Below are 25,481 nucleotides of genomic sequence, written 5' to 3'. Positions count from 1 at the left end.
CAATAAATACAAAACAAAACAATTATAATAAAAGATATGTACACACATTTCCAACAACAGGGTCTCTGTAATACTTTAAAATGGCATACAAATATACTTCTGCTTAATGTGTGAAGCACTAATCAGGTCAGTTAGAAAATTAATAAAGGATCGATTATTGTACAAAATTCATCACTGGTTAAAGTTAATTTACCACAGAGGTGTCAGTCCTGGCTTCTTTTTTTTTCTTTTTTTTCAAAAACAAAAACTCGATAACCTGAATTCATCCAATTTAGAAAAATACAGCTTGCTGAAAAAGCGTCTGTAAAATATTCCCTTGTTTGAAACGTTTTTTCCCCTCCTCAGACTTGAAATTAAGTGCACTTTAGATCGACACGGTTGAGTCTGAAGGGTTTTCCTTCATGTTGTCCTACGTTAAAAAGAAAAAAAAGAAAACTCCGTATGTCTGAAACGTGTTGTGTACTGGTCAAATCAAAATCTGAATCTGCATGAGAGGAAACGTGAGAAATCATTGTTTGAGAAACTGGCAGATGAAGCATTTATTCCTAATGGGAACTGAACGGAAGAAGCTGTAGGAAAGGAGGACGCGACTCAACCGTAGAGGCAGTGGTGGGATCAAGGCAGGACCTCACAGGACGTCCCAAGCTCTCTCAAACTCACACTGCATCAGTGAGGGACCTTGGGCTACAAAATACATCACTGGTTAGTATTTGTGCATATGCAAGGATTCTGAATGTACAGTTTAAAAAACAAAACAAAGAGAACCAAAAACCCTCACTATAATTCATGAAAAAAAAAATGGTATGAAAATAATTTAGGAATACATCACATTATCCAAGGATGTTCCACGTTATTATTTCTTCTTCTAGTGCATAAAATAATATAATAAGAAATATATTCAGATGATTCTTTAAAATTGCATTAAATTGAATTTAAAATATTATATTGTTTTATAATCACAATCTTTTAAAAGAATAATATCTTTATGAGCTAGAAAAAAAAATATATTACACTAGAATAAATATAGAGGCTAGAAAAATTGCATGATTGTAAATAACTCAAAATAAAATAATAATAATAAAAATTTTTTTTTTTTTTTTTTCAAAAATATATACATTATTAAAAAGATACTATTTAAAAAGTATAAATTTTGTCCAGGCCTGCAAAATTATAATATTGAAATACCATACTATTTGATATGTCTATAACAAATAATAATCATTATAATAATATTGTAATTGATTTCCAGGGTAGGAAAAAAAAAAAAAATATATAATATATATATATATATATATTATATTATATATATATATATATATATATATATATATATATATATATATATACATATACATATACATATACACATATATAGAGAGAGAGAATGTGTATGCTAAAAATTAAGAATTACATCACAACTTTATATTATCTTAATAAATAATTGTATATATATCTGAATGTGATTTATGATGGTATATCATATTTCTTATTTAAACAATATAAACATTATTTTAAAAAAGTACTATTTAAAAGTTATACAAATTTTCCAGGCCTGCAAATCATTTCTATTATTGCATTTTATTTCTTAATATATCTTGTCATATTGAGTGTTTTTCAGTGGATAAATGCAATGAATTGAAATCAACACAAACACACAAAACTTGGTCTACATCTGTCGGTCTATAACGACACATTACTAGATTCCTGAACATGTTGCACCTGTCTGTGGAGGGCGCTGTGGGGCGACTCGGCGACAGACGACAGTAAACCGCTGCTGCTCTTCCTGAAGATCCCGTCCAGTGCTGTGGATTTGGTGCTTCTGCTGGTGCTCGATCCAGAGCTCTTTCTCTTCCTCCCATCGGAGGATCCGTAGGGCAGTGGACTGTGGGACGAGACGCCCCCATGATCCCCGGTGAGCGCCTGCGGGAGGGACAGCTCCACGCTCCCATACCTGTCCTGCTCCCTCGGCCCCGGGGCCCCTGGCCGTGGCTTGGCCCGCACACTGAGGGCCGCGGTCCCGTTACTGATGTGCGCAGATGGCAGATGGTAGCTGTTCCCGCTGCTCCCGCTCTTTCGTGACTCAGAGGCCGGAGGTGCTTTCCGCTTTTTAGGTCCAGCTCCGTCCCCTGAGGCTTTTTTTAGCCGGTTTATTCCGCTGCGGTGTGGGTCCGGGGTCCCGGATGCAGAAAAACCCCAGAGCCGTTATGAGAGAAAGAGGTGGAGTAGGAGACCATGGAGACGCCGTCCAGAGGAGCCGCGAGTGCGTGGTTGGAGACGAACGGAGAGCCGATGGGAGAAACTTCAGTCGGGCTCGTCATGCTCTCCACCGCTAGGGGACTTTCCTGTGACAAACAGGATATGACATCACCAGTGTGCGGTAGGAAGCCTACCAGTTATGTGGCATGTTAACCTAAATTTTGTCCGTCTACTGAGTGAAAGAAAATGTTTTGAGCCTTTGTAAAGTCATCCGAGTACTCAAAATACTCAACTGAAGCTAGAAACATAATTCATTGAAGGCTTATGAAACAAAACTCACCAAAAAAAATTGTAAAATCTTAAAAGAAAATGTATTATTTTTTAATGAGACAAAGAAAAAAGAAAAATAATATTTGCATAAAGAAAATAAAGTTTTTCATATTTTAATGAGGCTATTTTTCTATATATTTATATATGTATGTATGATTATTATTTAATATACATTATTATTATTATTATTATTATTATTATTATTATTATTCAACAGTCATATTTAATAACATTATTCAGTTTAATGAGGTTTAAAAACTATTATTAATAAAAACAATAATTTATTGTATAATTATTTGTTAAATAATGTCTTAAAAAAAATTCATCATGAGAATAAATGTCAGAATGCAGAAAAAAATCTTGATCAAGTTTTTCTCTTAATTCTAAATATATTAAATTTCTTCTGATATTTGGGTGAAAATAATATTTTGCAGATGAACCTAGAAACGAAGCCTGTTGCATTGCAAACATTTGAAGTCCTTATTCCTACGGTATACTAAATATAAATTGTTGTATTATAACTGTTAATAAAAAATTATGTCAAAATAAACAAAAATGACTGTGACAAGTCCTTTATTTTCTTAATGCAATATATTTTTTTCTTGTGATTTTGGGTTGAAAATACAACCCCAACCCCCTAACCACATAATACATTGCAACATAATATGGAAAAGGTGAACTGAATGCATGCACCCATAAATACATACTTCATAAGCAATAATTGTGTGACGCTCACCTCCACATGCAGAGAGTTGACGTGTTTTTCCACCATACAGTGGAGCGCCAGCCGAACCCCGTCGCCCACCGCCGGTCGAACACGTAGTGTCCCCGTCCCATCAACGACTGCTGAACGCACAGCACTAACACAGGAGAGATCGGGTTTTCCATTATATTCCTCCATCTACAGTAGGTTCACGCATATACAGCAATATACAGGGTCCCAGATGTTGTAATGTAGTGGGTTTGGTGCAGCTCACACTCATGGGACGCGGGTGCTGTGGAGAATAGTGGCACAGCATCTTCTCCGACTCCTCAGGGAGGTCGGTCTCTCCTTCATCGCTGGACAGACGTGTGTCTCCGCTGCACTGCTGCCAGCCGAGCGTGGGTTCAGGAGGAGGAACAGGTTGCAGAGCTGAACACGACTGCACCGCCCGCGCCAGACGCTCTGCAAATAAAAGACGGATGACACTCCACGAAAAACATTTTTCTGATTTTTTATTATTATAATATTTTTTTTATCATTTAATTATATTTTAGTATTATTATATACTTGAATATTATTATTTTATTTGTTGCATTTATTTATTTATTTATTTTAATTTTCATTTGTTTTTTTAATTTTTTTATATGCTTTTGTGATTTTTTTACTGTTTCTTTTTTTTCTGTTTAGCATTGATGTATTTAAAAAAAATACTTTTAAACATTTCTGCCAATTTTAAAATTGGGCAAGATGTGAATACTGCAGTGATTTTAAACGTGCTTTTTATTTGCCCATTACGTTTTCCTATAAAATGTGTCATTATATACTAATTAAACTAATCTTTTCTTATTTTAAACTTGAAAAATTATATATTTGTTAAGTTTGATTCTAAAGAGCCAAACTAATTCTATGCACACAATATAGACAAATAACCATGGTAGGTTTTGTATTATTTATATACCATTATGTATTTATTAATGTTATTTTTATAATATTTGTTATGTACTTGTGCCTTTTTAATATTTCTATTTAACTTAATTTATTTTACTTATTAATATTATGAATTGGATTTCATTTTATATTGTCAGGTTTTTATTTTTCAGTTTTAGTAATTTTAGTATTTCTACTTAAACCTTATTTTATTTCAGGTAGCTGCCAAGGCAACATTTCTAATTTCCATTTGAAAGTTGTCCTTCTCATAATTATTCTCCATCATACTACAATAATGATAACATGATAAGATATATGATTGTGATAATATTTATATTTTATGTTATTTCAGTATTATTTGAACTAACTAAAATCTGTGAATCAGTTTATAAAAAAATTCAACAAAAACTCTGCCTCAACAATTCAAAGTGCCCCATCACTTAAAAGTGTCACATTGAAAAAATATATATTAATATTATTACAAATATTAATATTATAAATATTTATGTTAAATATTTAATATAAAATGTTTTTGTAAAATTATGTAGGAAAATATGATACATGTTTATTTATACGTATTATAAATAATACACATAATAACAACATGGAAAACATGCTTTAAATGTTTTAACATTATTTCTGTTTTACTTTATAAAAAATAGATACCTAGACATTAAAATAATAGCACAGTCCTGTAGTCAGTACCTGTGTTGGTGTGAATTGGCCAGCTGCGGTTTAAGAGTGGGCGTGGTCTTGGCATTTGTACAGCTTGTGGATAGGCTGGTTGTGGAGTCATGTGACTGTGTGACCTGCACTGATTGGCTGCCTGCTTGAACATCCTTTTTTTTGCCCCGTCTCCTTCGGCCGTCCCTTATGCTCCGCTAGAAGGATGTCGAAGTTTTTCCACCGTCCCGGGACGGCTCGTCGATGGGTTAGAGAGTGAGTCTACAACATACACAAACAAACACTTCATAACTCCACTTAAATACTGAGTGGACAGAGATGATTAAATTACACACCAATGTGTGACGATACAAACCTTGCAGGTTAAAGATCGAGTGCAAGGCCGCTTTGTCTCTGGGTCCAAAACCCCACAGTGTTTATTCGGATCAAACACTCTCCCTGTACAGCAAATAACAAAATAACATTATTTATTGAATTGTTTATTATGTATTATAATGTATGTATTTATTACTAATATATATATATATATATATATATATGTGCTATTATATATATATAGTGTAAGAAAATAGATTTATATACATAGCATATAATATTTTATTAATATCATTTCTATTAAAATACTACATGTATAAAAAAAAACACATTTATTATATGCTTTTAGTCAATTAAAATGCACTAATCAATTATGCTAATATTACAATGCAGAGTTTTGACCTAATATCTTGTGGATTTTTTTTGTGCATGAGTATCTCATAATTTCCCAGGTATATTCTCACTTTGGACTGGACACTGGGAACATATTTGGGAACATAACATATTTTAGCTGTGGCGAAGGCTGTTTTAAATGCAGAATTGTGATTAAAACAATGCAGTCCAGCTCACGGTGCTATCTGAAACTCACATAAACACTTAAACTAGCTCAAACTCTCTGTAATAGAGCGTGAGTGTCTGTAGAGGATCTGGCGACCGAGAGCAGCAGATTACACAGCACCAATCAAACCTCCGGTGGGGCGAGAGCCCAGTAAACAACATACGGAGAGAGACGACTGCCCCTCGAGCAGAGGCTAGTTATGACTAAACATTTGTGCTGCCAGACAAACCATGAGCCTACAAACTATAAACCACAGAAAACAAGCGATGGGATTTATTTATTTATTTTTGTTTATCGTTTTGGTTTGGGTTTTGTTGTTTGTTTTATTTGTTTTATTCCTCTCTTTGTTTTTGTTTTTTAAAGTATATAAAACAATTGAACAATAACAAAACTTAAGAAGTAATGTGCGAGAATCCTGAAGGGCTAAGATCAGTGTTATTTTAGTATTATTTATATACTATTATAGCATTTTATTTATATATATATATATATATATATATATATATATATATATATATATATATATATTTATATTTATATATATATATATATATATATATATATATATATATATTTATATATATATATATATATATATATATATATATATATATATATATATATTTTATATGCATCTTTCATTTTTCAGCTGTTTAGCTTTAATTTATTTTTTATTTCAGCGTTTTAGTAATTTTAGTACTTTCAGCTAGTTGTTGTCAAACCATTAATCGCATCCAAAATAATGCAATTAATAATATGTGTATGTACTGTGTATATTCATTTCATATATATATATATATATATATATATATATATATATATATATATAAATAAACACGCATATATACATTGTTTATATATTAAATAGATTTATATATAATATAAAATATAAGATATATATATTTTATATTATATATAAATCTATTTAATATATAAACAATATATACATGCATGTGTTTATTTTATATATATATATATATATATATATATATATATATATATATATATATATATATATAAACACACGCATGTATATATTGTTTATATATTAAATAGATTTATATATAATATAAAATATAAGAATATAAGAATATATATATATATATATATATATATATATATATATATATACACATGTAAATATTTTATAAATATATATTTAAACACAGTATACACACATATATTACATAAACAATAATAATATATGTGTGTATACTTGACAGCTCTAATTATTTCACATTTTAATTTTTATGTTTTCCTTCTAATATTTATATATATTTTTATTTCAGCTTTATTTGATTTCAGCCTTCTTTACAGGAAATTAAAAATATTTTTTATAGTAGCATCTAGGATATAATTTTTAATTGAAGTTATACTGTGTTAAGCTCATTCCACTAATGCCTTTTCTTTTATGATGACATCATCAAAGCCGTACAGGCGGAGAAAAATATTATCAACCAATAATATCAAAGCCCTGCCTTCTCCTGACCAATCAAATCCACATTGCTTCCTACATTATTTCCAGCTGAATTTCTAGTTTAGTTAAAAAACAAAGTTAAATCTGCTGCAAGTGCATGTCTTCTGGCTTCAAAACAGACATCAGAGCAAAATTTATTCAGACACCTTCAACATTTCTCACATTAAATTTAACAAGAAGTCACTCAGAGTTAAACTGTGTCAGAACAAATTCATCTTGATAATGTAAGATAACTTTGATTTAAATGTATATAATGAATTCGATTGAATAGCGGTCAGATGCATTTAAGTACACAATTAGATTATACCAATTTAGCTCAAGCAATGTTTCATTCTGTTGAGTCTGTGGTGTAAAAAGTTCACATTTAGCAATTCAAGTAAAAACACAAATTTAGTCCACTGCATGAAGAATTTTTTGGTATAATATGTCACACTTGAGTTTATTTTGCTATCTTTGCTTACATAAATGCACTTTAGTGTCCTGCACCCACTAGTAAAAAACCCCCAAAAAGAATTATATCTGGTGTCTGAATCATTTTTGCTTTGACTGTACAATTAAACAAGCGTTTTCTACTCACCCGACACTCTCCGGTGTCGCCCGCCTTTGGCTCCGTTCTGATGCTTCTTGTCTGGTGGAGAAGGAGGGGCTATAGGTCTCCGGTCCAATAGGGATGGAGAAGTGGAGACTGCAGGTCTCCTGTCCTGTGGGGAGGGCGAGGGGGCGGGGCGTTTCTCCAAGGGCGACCGTGACGGGCTGGGCCGCCTGTCAATCAACGAGGGGGGCGTGGTGGAGCGAGGCGTCACAGGACCACGACCGTTCAAGAACTTCTCCTGGTTCTTGTGAGATGCTGGTGATGTCAAGGACGACTTGAGAGGAGCGGAAGATGGAGAGGAAGACGTGGAGGAGAAAGAAAGAGAAGACCCCGCCGTGGGAGACGTGGAGGTGACTTTGATGTGCGCTCCCTCCGATCGGTTGAAACACGGCATCTTCTCCAGACTCACCACAGGTAAAGACACGCTAGAGAACAGACACTGTGTATTTAAAGATCTGAACTTCCATAGAGTACAGTTCCCAAACATAAATTCAAATCCCTTTCAATTTATGAGTATTTGAATTAAAAAATAAATAAAAGGTCACAACCAAAGGAAGTCGAATTGTAATTTGAATGGAGATAAATGTTTTTTTATGCATCTATTCAGGAATCCTAAGAAAAATGTATCACTGTTTCTACAAATAATAAGATAATAAACCACAAATGTTTCTTGAGCAGCAAATCAGCATATCAGAATGATTTCTGAAGATCATGTGACACTGAAGACTGAAGTAATGATGCTGAAAATTCAGCTTTGATCACAGGAATAAATTACATTTTACAGTATATTCACATAGAAAACAGTTATTTTATAATGTAATAATATTTCAAATTTTTACTTCACTTTATTGTATTTTTAATCAAATAAATGCATCACTGGTGAGCAGAAGAAACTTAAACATTAAAATCTTACGGACCCCAAACTTTTGAACAGTAGTGTAAATATTATCACCATTAATTTATAGAAATAATACTAAATTAATTTTTATCAATTATGCCTGATAATATAATTATGATGACTAACAATACATTTTTCAAATTGCATGATAATAAATGCACATAATATCTCTCTAAAACTCAATAAATGAACATAATGAACACAGCCAAACAAATACAATATTAATGTTGACATATTATAAAATGTATGCACATATAACTTTATTACAATAAATATTTACATAAAAAATTGGGGTAAGTCAAGAGCTTTCTGGGAAGTTAAGTGTCCTTCTTTCATGGTGAATAATAATAATAATAATAATTACACGTATAAGTAATAATATCCAAAGTTCTGTTCTAATCTATAATATGTATAGGTAGCATTTCTAACACTAATTATTAACATCATCTAGCGTCTATGGAACTAATGTGGTATGTTACATGATGAAATACTGATGGGTAACTTGAGCTGGAGAATTAATTATAAAAAATATAAATTGGGTTTAAATTTAAATGTGTCAGGAAACTCTTAACATTGATTCAAATGTTTGGTGTGAATATGACAATCACATTAAAGCACTAGATGATGTTTACAAACCCTTTCTTACAGCTAATCCAGTGTTTGTCAGAGGAAGCATTTATGATTTATGTTTGTTACCCACCAGGCCTTGGCTCGGGCTCCTTTGGGTGGATAGACAGCTAGCGGTGCTTTGCTGAAGCGTGAGTGTGGGTAATCACGAGGAACCCTGAAGGGAAGGGGCTCCACCTCGCTCTGGCCCACCGACATCTTGGCCTTGACAGGAACCAGAGGGGTCCTGGAGCTGCTGGGCGAGCAGTGTCTCCTCTCTGACACACGAATACAACCATCAGAAGATCACGAGACTTCACACAGGAAGAGATGAGGTAGATAAACTACTGGACTGAGTCCCAAATGATATCCTATCTATCCTATACATCATGAAAGATTAACATAAGTGCGTCCCAAATCATAATGCATTCAAAATAATATGTGCACACTTGTGTTGAGCTGCAAATATTCCACACAACCCACTTACAACATTCAACAGAGCCTTGTGAGGTTTTCGATTGACTTTTTCAGTTTTAGTAAGACGTATGTTGAGGAAATCTGGGGCTGAAAACAAAACTGCAGTTTTTAAATTCTGAAACTAAAAGTTAACCAACAATGAAAGTTAAAACCGTACGTGATAAATGTGTGTAGCACAAATAAAATAATATGTAACTGTGTCTTATGTCACTGGGGTGTATTTGTAGCAATAGCCCAAAAAATATCGTATGGGTCAAAATTATAGATTTTTCTTTTATGCCAAAATTCAGTAGGATATTAAGAAAAGCTCATGTTGCATGAAGATATTTTGTAGAATTCCCTATTGTTAATATATTAAAACTAAATGTTTAATTAGTAATATGCATTTCTAAGAACTCGTTTTGGACAACTTTAAAGATGTTTTTCTCAGTATTTCAATTTTGTTGCACCCTCAGATTCCAGATTTCCAAATAGTTGCATCTCAGCCAAATATTGTCCGATCTTAACAAACCATACATCAATGAAAATCAGATTTGAGATGATGTATAAATCTCAATTTCAAAAGATTTACCCTTATGACTGGTTTTGTGCTCCAGAGTCACATATGTAAAATATATAATAATTATGAAAATTAAGTCATGCTAACAAGTAAATGAAAACCGTATCTGATAAATGGGTGTACCACAAATAAAATAATATATAATAATAAAACGTTATAATTTTTCTTCTTGTATTTATTTATTAAAAATGTTCAATAAGCAAAAGACAATAAAATCTAGTTACAAATAATCAATACATGTTTTCCACAATGTTTTTGACTATTATAATATTTTCATTCTTATATTGGCGCATATAAATCTTTATTTATTTGAACCAGTTAAACAGTACACAAATCATAATATAATTATAATTTAAAACTTTTGCTATTTAATTTAATTAATTATATTATTTATAAGCTACAAAGTCATGCTTGCATGTGTGCAGTAAAATAAATTATTTTTATAATACTATTATTACTGAAATAGAAAAAACAAAATGCAATACAGTACAATTTTGCCAACACTCATTTCATTTAATATTGGTTATGCACTATTAAACATACATAAGTCATACATTAAATAATACAAATACTAATATTTAGGCATTTTATTTCATTAAATTATTATTATCACGCTCTATTTACCTACATGAAGAGTTTGAATTAATTTACTTAAATGGATAGTTTGAACGGATTCACATAAATGAATCAAACAGTAACACTATTTTTGCTGCTGTTTAAACAAGAAATATATTTAAACAACTCGGAGACATCTTTTAATACACTTACGGTTCTTGCTATGCATGGCTCTGGAGGGCTCGAGGTGAACACACTCCTCTCTACTCACTGTTCAACTATTCCCCAACTACCTGCAATTACAAACACTCATTAGCACACACACACACACACACACAACACAACACAACACAACACAACACAACACAACACAACACAACACAGGGTCCAACAGAATATAATTGATGTATGGGGTTTCAAAACACTACACTGAGCCAGATTACTGTACTAAAAATACATTCAAAGTGAATAATAATAAAGCTCCTGGCTCGATCTGGCAGCTCACTAACCGGCCTTGGCTTCACATCGTGTCTCGTCTGCCAGCGAGTCTCAGCCGAGAGCCACAACACTGTTCACGAGGACTCAAAAGAGCTGATTTCAGAGGCTGTGTTTGGACGAGGAGAACCCCGCGCTCACAACAAAGTCTGACCGCCGACCAGGAGAGAGAAACAATGGCCCGGCCGCAGGGGGAAATTCAGCATCAGGATGGTCTGAATACGAGGCAGGTGTGTAAATACGCCTGTAGGTGTATATCCTGTGCAGCTGGACTGAGACAAAAAATAAATAAAAAGGCCAAAGTCTACCGTGTTCACAGGTATGCTGACATTCTGATGCTGCTAAAATCATCTGAAGGCAATCGATTACGGTTGGTATGTTTTTAAAAGGATGTTGAGATGCACAAAATACAAAACTTTTAGTTTGATCTTATGCGTTTAGAAATGTGCTGTTCTCAGCCACAAGGGGCGCAATAGCAGACATTAGTGCAAATCGTCTTCTGTGGTTGGTTTTCTTCTCAAGCTCAACTGATGTGATGGCGGTAATTAGGACTTTTTATGTCACATTTCAGATTTTTTTCCCCTTACAATTGCAATTATAAATCTCGCAATGTGAGTTTTTTTTCTCAGAATTGCAATCATGCAATTGCGAGAAATCAAGTCAGAATTGTACAACTTGCAATTCTGACTTTTTTTTCTCACTAATTTGATATTTTTCTCGTAATCGTGCGTGTTTTGCTATTAAGTTGTTTTTAGTGCATTGCTATGAGGTTTCTAGAGAGTTCTAAATGGTTTTAATTGCATTGCTATGCAGTTGCTCTGGTGTTCTGATCGTTTTAGTGCATTGCTATGAGGTTTCTATAGAATACTAAATAGTTTAAATTTTTTCATCTAGATAGAAGTTAAATCAAAATCTGTATTATGCGCAATTTACATGTTTGCATTTATCTTTTTTTAGTTGCGCAATTTACATGTTTGCATTTACCTTTTTTGTTGCGCAATTTACATGTTTGCATATATATTTTTTAGTTGCGCAATTTACATGTTTGCATATATTTTTTTTAGATGCGCAATTTACATGTTTGCATTTATCTTTTTTAGTTGCGCAATTTACATGTTTGCATTTATCTTTTTTTCGTTGCGCAACTTACGTTTGCATTTCTTTTTTTGTTGCGCAATTTACATGTTTGCATTTATCTTTTTAAGTTGCACAATTTACGTTTGCATTTATCTTTTTTTCGTTGCGCAATTTACCTTTTTGCATATATCTTTTTTAGTTGCGTAATTTACATGTTTGCATATATCTTTTTTTAGTTGCGCAATTTACATGTTTGCATTTATCTTTTTTTAGTTGCGCAATTTACATGTTTGCATTTATCTTTTTTTAGTTGCGCAATTAACATGTTTGCATATATCTTTTTTTAGTTGCGCAATTTACATGTTTGCATTTATCTTTTTTTAGTTGCGCAATTTACATGTTTGCATTTATCTTTTTTTAGTTGCGCAATTAACATGTTTGCATATATCTTTTTTTTTGTTGAGTGTTTTTTTTTTATACTAATTTAATTTGATTTTTGGCTTTGTTGTTAATCCTATCCTTGTAATAATGTAAAAGGGCTCCCTATAGTTTAGATCATAAGGTGAGGTAGATTTTTATCCTAAGTAAATTATGTAAATTATAATTGAAAAAAGCTATTTATGTTCAGTGTTTTTTCCCTGCTGTAATGAAAACATACCGAACCGAGACATCAAAACTAAGATACGTACCGAACCGTCATGTTTGTGAGTCGTTACACCACTAGTTTCTGTCTATTTGCTGTAGTGTTGTTGCTGTACAGTTTCTAAGAGAGTCTTGCAGCTTCAAGTCTCTGTGATATGCTGGTCTCTAGATATGACTCAGGTCTCTCCTCCAATGCAAGTCTGTGGGATTTCTTCATCAGTTTTATAAAACTAAAGTCAGAATGCTCAGAAAAGCATTAGCGCACCTCTCCCCGACAAGTTGTAACAAATCTAAGCAACAGTGATAGTTAACTTACAAAAAACACCCAGGATAAAACTTCAGTTTCGTAACACTGTCCCAACATTTCAAATTGTGTAGTAGTGACATCAGTCATCGTAAACCCGTTGACACATGTGTAAGTCTGTGTGTGTGTGTGTGTGTGTGTGTGTGTGTTCTGTTAGCGTCTGGCTATCTGACAGACCACAGGAAGCCCCAGGCACCAGCTGAGCTACGTTTGTTTACATCTGGACTGCAACTGCAGGAAGATGACCACTAGCTAAGCCCAGTCCTGCTCACAAACAGAGCACAAAACCGCGTAAACTGAAAGCTAAGCAAACACATGAGTGTTCAAAAGCGTCTGCTGTGAATAACACTCGCATGTTGGTCGAGGAGACACACTTACCCAGCCTGTCTGCTCCGCGGCGGTTGAGAGCATGGAAGAAGAAAAAAACAGAAAGCGAAAGAGAAAAAGACGAGAGAATAGCATGCCTCCTGTGTGGCTGAAGGCATCCCGCCTTCTCTTTCTGGACCGCGGTGTTTTGAGTTGAATAGCTGCAAGTCGTTGACCCCTGCACTGAACCCTCGCAGCTCTACGCTCTCAAAGAGGGGCGGCAGGGGACCAGAGAGGAAGGGGAAGGGGGCGAGGGCGAGCTGCCAACGGGCCTTCCATGCATTAGCATCACCTCCCGCCGCGCAAGACACCTCTCCGGTCCGCGAGCGCACGTGTTCTGGGCACAAGACCAAAGACAGATGTGATCCGAGCAGACGAGGCTAAAACGAAAGTGAACAAGACGAGCTGGAAAACCAGTGATGGCGGATTGGTGGAGCCATTCTGCCGCGGGACAGGATGCTTTTTGAAAGAGACCTCTTTCTGTTTTTAACATTCCCCACAACGGTGTTTCAGCACAACAATGCAATACAAACTAATTTCTAAAGGGATAATTCAACCAAAAAAATTTAATTCTGTCATCATTAACTCACCCTTAACTTGTATGAGTTTCTTTTTCTGTTGAACACGAAAGAAGATATTTTGAAAAATGTTAACGTTCTCCAAAATATCTTTTTTTGTGTTTAACAGACGAAAGATACTTGAAAACAACTTGAGGGTGAGTAAACGATAGCAAATTTATTTTCTTTTTTTTTTTGTGGTGAATTGTCCTTTAAAAAGCCACAAACACCCAAGAACATATGCAGTAAAAACAAGTAATATTGTAAAATGTTATTAAAATAAATGTTTTCTATTTAAATATAAATTAAAATGTAATTTATTCCTGTGATCAAAGCTGAATTTTCAGCATCATTACTCCAGTCTTCAGTGTCATGTGATCCTTCAGAAATCATTCTAATATGCTGATTTGCTGCTCAAGAAACATTCATTATTATTATTATTAACATTATTGAAACAGCTGTGCTTCATATTTTTGTTCATTTTTATATAAATATATATATATATATTTTAAGTCTTTTCATAAATGTCACTTTCAATAAATTTCATGCATCCTTGTGAAATAAAACTATTAAATCCTTTTACAAAAATCCTAAACTTATCTCTGAATTTTTTTTTTTTTTATATTGAACTATAAAGTGAATAGTTTTATATTAAACAATTGTTTTGTATTTGATTACGCCTTTTGCAGTGACACTGAAGACTGGAGTAATGATGCTGAAAATTCAGCGTTGCATCACAGGAATAAATTACATTTTACAATATATTCAAACAGAAAATAGTTATTTTAAGTTGTAATAATATTTCACTATTTTACAATTTTTACTGTGTTTTATGGTCAAATAAATGCAGTCTTGGTGAGCATAAGGAGACTTCTTTCAACTTAACAAACAATCTGAATGATGTTAAAAGCACAAAGTTTCTCTCACTCAGTGCCCAGAACCCTAACCAAAAACAGTCCCAAAATATCAATCAAAGCACACTTCGGTCCACTAATGTCAAGAACTCAGCGAGAACATTAAGTTCAAATAAAATCCTCCTCATAAATCGGTTTCATTACAAGCGATGACTGTCAGCGAGTCACGTTCTGGCCAACACTTGCTTACCGTAATGAGTCAGGACGTCCTGAGGCTTAACGACTTTGTTGCAGGCATCGCAAACGACGGGTTTGAAATCCTCATGGGTTGGGACGTGACCATACAAAAGCATATCTACAGCCAAGAGAGAGAGACAGTCAGTAAATATGACAACTTTTAAAACCACTTCACATAGTAGCATGAATATCACATCTGCTGTGGTTTAAGCGGAAAAATCATCTGGCAATAGTGCGGTCTTGTTTTTGACAACATGATTAAAAGCTCAACTGGCAGAAAAATGCTTTTTACAAAATGGTCCTGTGGTGTAACAAACATTGTCTTCTTTTACTCCCAATGCAAACACGAGAAAAGTGTTTCTTATCGCAGCTTTCTGAAAACACCCTCTTAAAGAAACAGTTCACTGAAAATTCAAACGTGCTGAAAACTTACTCTCATGCATTTTAAGATGTAGATGAGTTTGTTTCTTCTTCAGATTTGGAGAAATGTAGCATTGCATCACTTGCTCACCAATGGATGCTCTGCAGTGAATGGGTGCCGTCAGAATGAGAGTCCAAACAGCTGATTAAAACATTACAATAATCCACAAGTAATCAACATCACCCCAGTCCACCAATTAATGTCTTCAGAAGCGTAAGGCTGTGTGTTTGTAAGAAACAGATCCAACATTAAAGCATTGGAAGCATTAAAGCATTAAAATGGTCACTCTTTTGACAAAATAGAAATCATATAATCCAATAATAACACTTCCTGTAGTGAAAAAGTGTTCTCTCACATCAAAACCCACCAACTTATTTGTTCAGAGCTCTTTAGGACTGTTTTCATTCGTAAACTGTGCTTGATCTGTGCACATTCCTCTCCTGATTCAGACTTTTCCACTGAATAAAGCAATATTATGGATACAGGAGTCGTATTTTAGCCAGAAGTAACAGTTTGAAGTTAAAAACATCTTAATGATGGATTTATTTCTTACAAACACACAGCTTTTCACTTCTCAAGACATTAACCAATGGACTGGAGTGGTGTGGATTACTTGTGGATTATTGTGATGTTTTTATCAGCTGTTTGGACTCTCATTCTGACGGCACCCATTCACTGCAGAGCATCCACTGGTGAGCAAGTGATGCAATGCTACATTTCTCCAAATCTGATGAAGAACCAAACTCATCTACATCTTGGATGGCCTGACATTGAGTGCATTTTCAGCATTTTTGGGTGAACTATTCCATTAAATGTATGTAATAATCATTTTACGGCCATGTTTTAAAGCAGGACGGACTAGTGACCCATTTTGCTTCACGTTTAGTGAAGTATTTAGTCACTCATGACTAAAGCTGAAGATCAGTGGAGAACTGTGACGTAAGCATTCAGAGGAGCTTGTCAGATCCGCTGAGCTTTCTTTCACCATCCATGCAGAATCACTGCACACTTCCGCTAGTACACACTGAGAACACACACTCCTCTCACACTGAGAGCTAGTGATGATGTTAACAATGAGGAAAACAGAGCATTTACACCAGCTGCTTGTGTGTGTGTCGTAGTCAGACACTTAAATGTTGTTTATGTTCAGAATGTCACACAACTGTATTGTTATGAACACCGTGATGTTAGCACTAAAGACCACTGACTGTTTTTTTATTAGTATGTGAAACAGATCCGTTCCTAACTATCTGAATGTAGATCTGTTCAGCTGATATAGCTTATATAATGCAATGTTTGTTAATGATTTTTACTCAAAATAACAGATATAATAGATTTTTAATTATTATATTAAATGCAAAAGAATTATTACTTTTATACCAAGTTGGAACTTAAATATTTGTTGTTGTTGTTGCTATTACTTTTTATTTAAGCACAACATGGAAGTACATAACATCTAAATACATAAAATTTGATAATAGAAAATATTAATTTTAATACAATCACAATACAAACAGTATTTATTAAGCCAAAACTATACAATTAAAGTATACAAATAACTAAAATGTGTATTGTAATTAAATAATAAATATAATAATTAAAATATAATAAAATATGCAATATTAAAAACATATAAAATGTTTATTAATTTGAATATATCTACAATATCAAATATTAATGTTATTTATTTAAATATTTTTTATTTCAACAAAATGCAATATGATGTATTTTTAGATATTCAAATAAAATGTAAAATATAATTTAGATATTTATTTTAATAACTACAATAACATTTATTAAAATAAAACAGATAAATATAAATCATTAAAATAGTATTTTTATTGCTGTAAATACTTATTGTTCTAATACTAATGTTCAAGCAGGCACGAAAAATTTACGTTTCAATGGTAGCATGAAATAATATTATACTTATAGATTTATTTATTTATTTATTTGCATGTTGTATGAACTACTAATGAAATCCTAGTATGGTGACAACAATGGAAAAGGTTCAAACAGTGATTATGCATGCTGTGAAAGTACAGTATTACCCTAAGCCTATATGAGCTCTGACAGCAATAACAACATGATGACACGAGAAGAAACGCCCACCATCATGACACACACACACTCACCTGCTTTACTGCGTCTGATCACTTCTGAACCCTTCAATAGCTTCTTCCCAGCAGTATCAGAGTCAAGATCTGAAAATATTCAATATCACCGCATGCATCAGACTGACACTGTAACCAAACAGTTAACGAGCATGCACAGTTACAGATACTGGTAGCTAGATGGCTGTCTTGGTCCAGCAAAGCAACACACACACATACAAATACGCACACAAACACACAGTGTCTAAACTTATACACACTCCGTCTCCTGAGCCACTAACATTGACGCGTGAAGTGCAGAAGTGCGCGACACCTGTCAATCAATCGTGACAGATGACGAAATGAATGCACGCTCGTTGTTTATACAGCAGCGCAGATGCACGCGCGATCTCCCGTTATAAAGCCTGACATCATCGAGTCTCGTACTGCAGTCGAGCGGGTGTCTGAGGGCGTTAATGTGACTTACGGTGTGTGTTGTGGCTCCTGTATGCAGTGCGAGCGCGCGGCGATACAGCGTCGCCATTGCTCTTCCTTCTTCCTTCACAGACAGCGAGAGAAGAGCGAACGAGCGAGCGAGCGAAACATATGACGCCACCTTCGACACAGATCGGCCAGCGCTCGGCTGCGCTCGGCTTCCGAGACGGAAAGGTGAAAGGCTGAACGAGTGAATCGTGCATTCTGAGGGCACACAATATTCGTATATACTAATCGTCCTTATGCCATTTTATTATTACTTTCATTTCTACATAATAATTACTTATGCATTAATAATGCCAGATTTGTGTTTATATAACATGAATATAGAATAATACATTAAAGAAATTAATAATATGAGTGTAATCACTAGCAATAATTATGTAATAATATTATTAGTAGTATTACTACTTATTACTATTATTACTAGTATATTGTTGTTGTTTGTAATACTTGTATAAACTGTTAAGTATAAAATGAATTACATTGTAATGTTTACATATGTAATAAATATTAAAGGAATACTTTAATTAAATAAAAATAAAAGGAATATAAGTTTAAATAATAATAATAATCATCATCATCATCATCTTTTTTGATAGTTGTAGTAATTGTTGATTATAAATTAATCTAATTTTAGTGTTGTTTAGAGAATGTAAATAAATATTAATAATGAATACATGAATACATTAATTAAATTCATAATTAAAAAATAGCAACAATGACGATGATTTTCATTATTTACACTAAAAGTACCTTTTTATTAATATATTATGTAATATTTGTTATATATGGTGCTATTAATTTTATAATCAACATTGAATACAACTAATAATAACAGTAATAATAATAATAATCACGATCATAATACTAATTGTTGTTGTTATTATTATTATTATATCTTTAACGACTAGTAATAATGGTTTTACTACTAATAATAATACTTTAAATATAAATGTAAAATGTAATAAAAATAATAAAAATAATAATAATAATTGATTCTATAACTAATAAACGGATGTTTAAACATGTTGTTTACATAAAACATATTTAACATTCTTTATAAAAAAATCACTACTAGTTATTATTGTCATGACAGTAATGTAGACTAAAATGCCTTTTTTAGTACAGTCGACAATCGATGTAGTTTTAATTGTCATCCTCACGTGGTGTGGGCTTTAGTTTTGTTATCTTTCAGACGCAGATTTCTGTGATCCTGAAGGTAAACAATTTGTGATGAATGGCAATTTAATTTCACGTCTCATTACACAAGCCCTGTAAGGAGAAAGTCATCGTCTCTCTCATCATCTCCAGCAGGTGGCGCTGTAACACAATATATACACACCTCTTAGTACATTTGTTTAGAGTTCTCCAAGTGTCGGAAAGATGAACAGTCACGAGAGTCGGACAAAATAAAAGTATACAACTAAATATCAATGCACACACGCACACACACACACACAAAATGAATATGTGAATAAACAAGCCGAACACTACCAGATCGAGGTTTTCGCTCCAGTTAATGTTTTGTTTGTTCTTTTGAGAAATGCTGATCAAACACAAATGCCATTATATCAGAAGGAAGCCAGGTTTTATTTGAGTAAGAAATCACACTTTCTCCCCAGAAGCACAAAGTCCTGCATGTACACAAACACTACCAAATGCTCTTCACAGTCAGTTTTATTAATCAAAAAATGACAGGAAAACAATGCTTGCCTAAAGAAAAGAGAGGAGACCTTCCAAAACAAAACTCCAGCACCATTAAAAATGCACTGAAGCGTAATACTGAATAAAATAGGCATAGATAACAATATAAACGCAATAAGGAATTTGATAAGAAATAAGAAACTGCTAGTTTTAAAAGCAAAAATGCACAGAAAATATGCTGTGTAACGCTTGAAGGAATAGAGGTTGACAAAACAACTGTTCTCAAGATTTTTATACTTGAGTTGACAATAAAAAATACATCATAAATGTAGCATTTCTCGTAATAGTACATTTGCAAAAAACTTGCATTTCCATTAAAAGTAAAAATCAAAAGATATAAAACAGAAAAGGAGAAGAGAGAAATTTCACAAATTGAGACGGCAGTCATATGATTATTGTTCTTACAGACAAACTGCATAAAGCATAAACTGTTACTGTGTGTTTTTCATAAAGGCTACGGTGGGCACCGTTATGCTGGGGGGTAATTGTTTAGATGGGTGCAGGATTTGGACCCCGTTGAGCGTTGACCTTCTGAGAGTGCCAGCGTGTCTGCTTATACACAAACCAGGCGTTCACAGCCCATATGATGAGATTCAAGAAACCACATATCTGAAAATAAAGTCAGGAGACAGTTATTTATAAAATACTCTCAGGGTCAAACGTTTGGAATAACTGGGAAATCTCTTCTGCTCACCAAAGCTGCATTTATATGATGAATAATACAGTAAAAACTGGAAAATGTGAAATAATATTACAATCTAAACATACCAGTTTTCAATTTGAATATGTTTTAAAATGTAATTTATTGCTGAGATGCAAAGCTAAATTTTCATCATTACTCCAGTCTTTAAATCCTCTCACTTTTGAACAATTTAATGCATCCCTGCAGAATAAGTTAATTTCATTTTTATTTGTACTTCTCCCAAACTTTTGAATGGTGGTGCATCTCCGTTTCCACAAAAATATGGAGCAGCAACATTTTAACATTGATAATAATTTTTCTTGAGCAGCAAATCAGCATATTAGAATGATTTCCGAAGGATCATGTGACACTGAAGACCAAGGGGGGAAAAAAGCATTTGACAATATATTCAAATGTAAAACAGTTGTTTCAAATTGTAACAACTTTATTATTCCAAACTGTTGGTCCAGTGTAAAAACTTTAAAAGCATCAGATGGCAGTGAATAAAGTTCCTTTTAATTTTAACTACACATTAAGGAAGTTAAATGCATTGCAAATGCAGTTTAAAATTGTCATTTGTTTGGTGATGAAAATTGATAATCAGCATGATAATAAATCGTGAAAAAATACAGTTGATAAGTAAGTGTAATTTCTCACCACAGATATATTGAGCGAGCGCATGCTGGCGTAATCAGTGACTTCACATTTGACATTGTCCCTACAGAGCGCCAGAGTGGATTCAATGCCAGCCGTACCGGTGGCGTCCTTCACCGTCTGCAGACCTCGAGCCCAAGCAGACGAGCACACCAGCCACAGGAACGCAAAGACTGCTGTCAGCACGAAATCCTAGCAGATAAAGACCCTTAAGAGCATCTGCGTCATGATATTCAAATGCATATTGCATAAAAACTTCAAGCTCATCTGCCGGTTGCATACTCACAAACATCGGGCCGAAGTCTGAGTCTCGGTACACATGCATGTAGCCCAGATAGACCAGCAGAGCCACCATTGAATAGAGGAAAGCTAAGACAGCCACAGCCACGAAAAACTCCACCGAGGACGACGAGTCTCCAACAAGATGAGTTGCAGCAACTGTGCGGTTGCAAAGAGTGGTGTTCTCCACCAGCAGCTCCTGGTTTAACCTGTAAATGAAGGTATCAAAACACAAAGTGAGTAGCATTCCATCACTTGCTCACCAATGGATGCTCTGCAGTGAATGGGTGCCGTCAGAATGAGTATCCAAACAGCTGATAAAAAGTAACCACACCACTCCAGTCCATCAGTTGACAACCTGATAAGCAACAAATCTGTGTGTTTGTAAGAAAAAAATGAATCATTAAGGTGTTTTAAATAAGAGTCCAGAATTCATCACAATGCTCCTCCAGTGGAAAAAAAAAAGTCCATCTCCTGTTTTCCTCCAACATCAAAATCCACCAACATGTTTGTTTAGAAAAGTTTTGGACTGTTTTTAGCTTGTAAACAGTGCTTGATCTGTGCAGATTTCAGATGAAACAACATTTTCACTGGAACAAGCAATTTTATGAATAGAGGACTCATATTTTGGGTAGAAGCAATGGATTGACGTTCAAATTTTCTTAATGATGGGTTTGTTTCTTACAAACACGCAGCTTTTCACTTCACAAGACATTAACTGATGGACTGGAGTGGTGTGGATTATTGTGATGTTTTTATCAGCTGTTTGGACTCTTATTCTGACGGCACCCATTCACTGCAGAGCATAAATTGGTGAGCAAGTGATTGAATGGTACATTTCTACAAATCTGATGAAGAAACAAACTCATCTACATCTTGGATGACTTGAGGATGTGTACATTTTAATTCATGGGTGAACTACTGCTTTAATATTTTGAATTAGGCCTTATTTTTCTACATTAGTTTTTTGTTTTTTATTGTTATCTTTCTCATAAGTTTTTTATTTTATATTTGCTATTTTATTTCAGCTTTATTTCAATTATCCAACTTTCAAATTTATTTATTTTTTGATAGTATTAGTAAATAAAAATAACCCTGGAAAGAGTTTATATTACACTGTAAAAAGTTGTTAACAAAAAGAGTATTAGAGTGTGTTCCCAACAGTCTTTCTACTCTACAATTTCACAGTTCATTCAGTGTTTTACTTGCCAGTTTCAGAGTGTAACTGGGCCAAACCTGAATGGGTAGGTGAAAGTGGGACTGAGGGTTTCATTGCTGCTTCCGCCACAAAAGATGGAAACCACATTTCTGCCAGTATATCCTCCACAGGTCCCGAATGCAAGCACAGCCGTGAGCTGGAGAATACCAGAGCATTATGTAGGAAACGCTCCATGCAAACAACAGAAGCATGCAGACACGTCTTCAGTTTCCAGCATGCACAAACCTGAAGATGCACCGCAGAGTTCACCATGAAACAATGTTCAGGTCCTGCGTTCATGAATCATCGGACACACTAATCTGAGTTTTAACCTGGGTTCACTCACTGTTTGTGTTTAACCTCTGGCAGTTAAATGAAGACCTGCAGTTCACAGCCAACATCAAGCTCCTTTTCCAAAACCAGATGTTTAGTTGCGCTGCATGATACATCCTGCTTGCAATTTGCATCATTCATTCTCAAGAGGCAATTCAACAAAACACAGAAACTTTTCATCTGTCCCACTTTCGGATTCATATTTTATAGACAGCAACGTTGGAGTCAATAAACTCAATTTTCCTCGCTAATAACAAATTCCTTTGAGCAAATGAAGAAGGGAGGAACTTCATGTAAGTAGGTGGCTAAAGAAAACTCAAGACTTGCTAGTGAAGGGAATGTGCATTTTATGCGAAAAATACTTGCAAAGGGGTCCAAAAGTCTGAGAGAGGATGAGTGAAAATGCTTCTTTTTGAATATTACTGCACTGAAAAAATTTTCATTATATATTATTATCGCATAACAGTCTGAACATGCATGAGGAATACACGATGAAACAATGTTTAGAAGAAAAAAAACATTATTTATACAAAATATATGTATTTTATAAATGTGCAACTTACTAGTTAAAGATAATGTGTTTTACATTCAGTACTAAACTTATAAGTACTAATAGTTGGGACCAAACATTTTTTATATTTTGACTACACTTCATTAGGAATTAATGCATTGTTTTAAATACGTTTTCAGTCAGGGCTTTGCCCTCCTTATGAAGTAACGTTAAAGCTTGAAAACGTGTTCAACAGATTTGGATTTTCTTACTTACCAACTCCACGACTTTCACAAAACCCAGAGGCTCTTTAACGGGGGTTAACTTTAATCGAAATGCCGTCTGCATCTCTCCCACCGACCCAGATATCCTCCAGGAAGAAAAACAAGTCTCAAGTTTTCAAAAAGTTTGACAGTGACGTGGTTCTGTGATACAAGATGCTGCTGCTCCTCCCCCGACAGGAAACCAGAGTAAATCCAGATGATCTGATTTTACTTTGTTTTATCCGACAAAGCGGGATAGTTCGCAGTAGATTTGATTAATATGCTTCTGGCGCCTGTCTCCGGTATATGTCATCACGATGCGATATTTTCGATCGTTTCTTCGAAGTGAAAGTAAGAAGTGAATGAAACGCGTTCAGGAGTCCAGCGAACAATATTTCAGTCATATGATTCTAGAGATGGATTCTCGACATTCCTGTGCTCCGTTATAAACTCAAGACTCTTAAAGGAACAGTTCACCCGAAAATGAAACTGGTCATTTGAATGGTGGTCTGAAAATATGTATTTTTTTTTTTTTTTTCAGTTTAATGTATATACATACACATTTAAGTAGCACTTAACACTTCAGTAACCAAAAGTTTCATTACAAAGAGCGTAATGTCCGTTAAAGGAAGTTAAGCTAACAACAGTTCTGCTGGAGCGATTTCAGTTCAGTATCGCGATATATTTATCTATAAAAAAAAAAAAAAAAAATTATTAAAGGGCATATACTTTCAAGCAGCATTTTCAATCATTTTATTATCCACAAAAGTTATATAATAAAGTGCTAAGTTTGCTGAAGAAACATTCGCGAGTTCAGTACAGCGAAATTTGGCTGTCTAAAAATAAAAATAAGTATTATTTTATTTCTTATTATTGTTTAATGTATGTAACGTTATGTAATAATAATAATAACAAATATTTTCAGAATTTACATTATAGATTATTTCAATGTAAATAATAAAAGGTTGTTATAAAACTTTGAACTAAATGATCTGCGATGATTGTGCGATAAATGGCTGCTACCAAATAGACCAATTTTTTTTTTTATCAAATGACCATGTGTCGCATCCAGAGATATATAACCCAAACCCGAATAGGTATGATATTGCTTTTTATTTAAACTTTCATACTAATTTTCCTTAACACAGTTTTAAACTCATCATCTAAATGAAGTGATTTCATTACTAGATTGAAGGCTAGTGAAACAGTTTACTGTCCTTACAGCAGCTATAAAAGGGAATGGTTACATCTTTTTCACTATTCCATAAAAAAAGAAATAATAATAATTATAACATTTCAGCAAAAAGGATGGACTGTTGTCGTTGATTTAATATGCTGTCAAAATGGCATCCGTCATGTTTGTTTTAAAATATCCCAAGAGGCTGAAATAAAAAGGGAGACCCAACATATACATAAAAACATCAATGAAATTATAATTAGCAAGTATTGTCAATCA

General features: G+C 33.8%; 1 protein-coding gene and 1 pseudogene across 1 annotated transcript; both read right to left on the bottom strand.

The window, feature by feature from the left end:
• Nucleotides 1-217: 217 nt before the first annotated feature.
• Nucleotides 218-18,508, bottom strand: LOC113064585 (ataxin-7-like protein 1; annotated as a pseudogene).
• Nucleotides 18,509-19,995: 1,487 nt separating this feature from the next.
• LOC113056588 (synaptophysin-like protein 1) lies at nt 19,996-24,379 on the bottom strand. Its single transcript, XM_026223353.1, has 5 exons — nt 24,039-24,379; nt 22,978-23,096; nt 21,749-21,950; nt 21,466-21,654; nt 19,996-20,735 (listed from the first exon to the last, which is right to left on the bottom strand). Exons 1-5 carry the CDS (start codon nt 24,108-24,110, stop codon nt 20,616-20,618), a joined length of 702 nt encoding a protein of 233 aa, XP_026079138.1. The 5' UTR covers nt 24,111-24,379; the 3' UTR covers nt 19,996-20,615.
• Between the last annotated feature and the right edge of the window lie 1,102 nt (nt 24,380-25,481).

This window comes from Carassius auratus, chromosome 4 (genome assembly GCF_003368295.1).
Source record: "Carassius auratus strain Wakin chromosome 4, ASM336829v1, whole genome shotgun sequence".
Taxonomy (NCBI): Eukaryota; Metazoa; Chordata; class Actinopteri; order Cypriniformes; family Cyprinidae; genus Carassius; species Carassius auratus.
The sequence above is the reverse complement of the archived record's forward strand: the minus strand, read 5'-3'. Positions and strand labels throughout refer to the sequence as shown.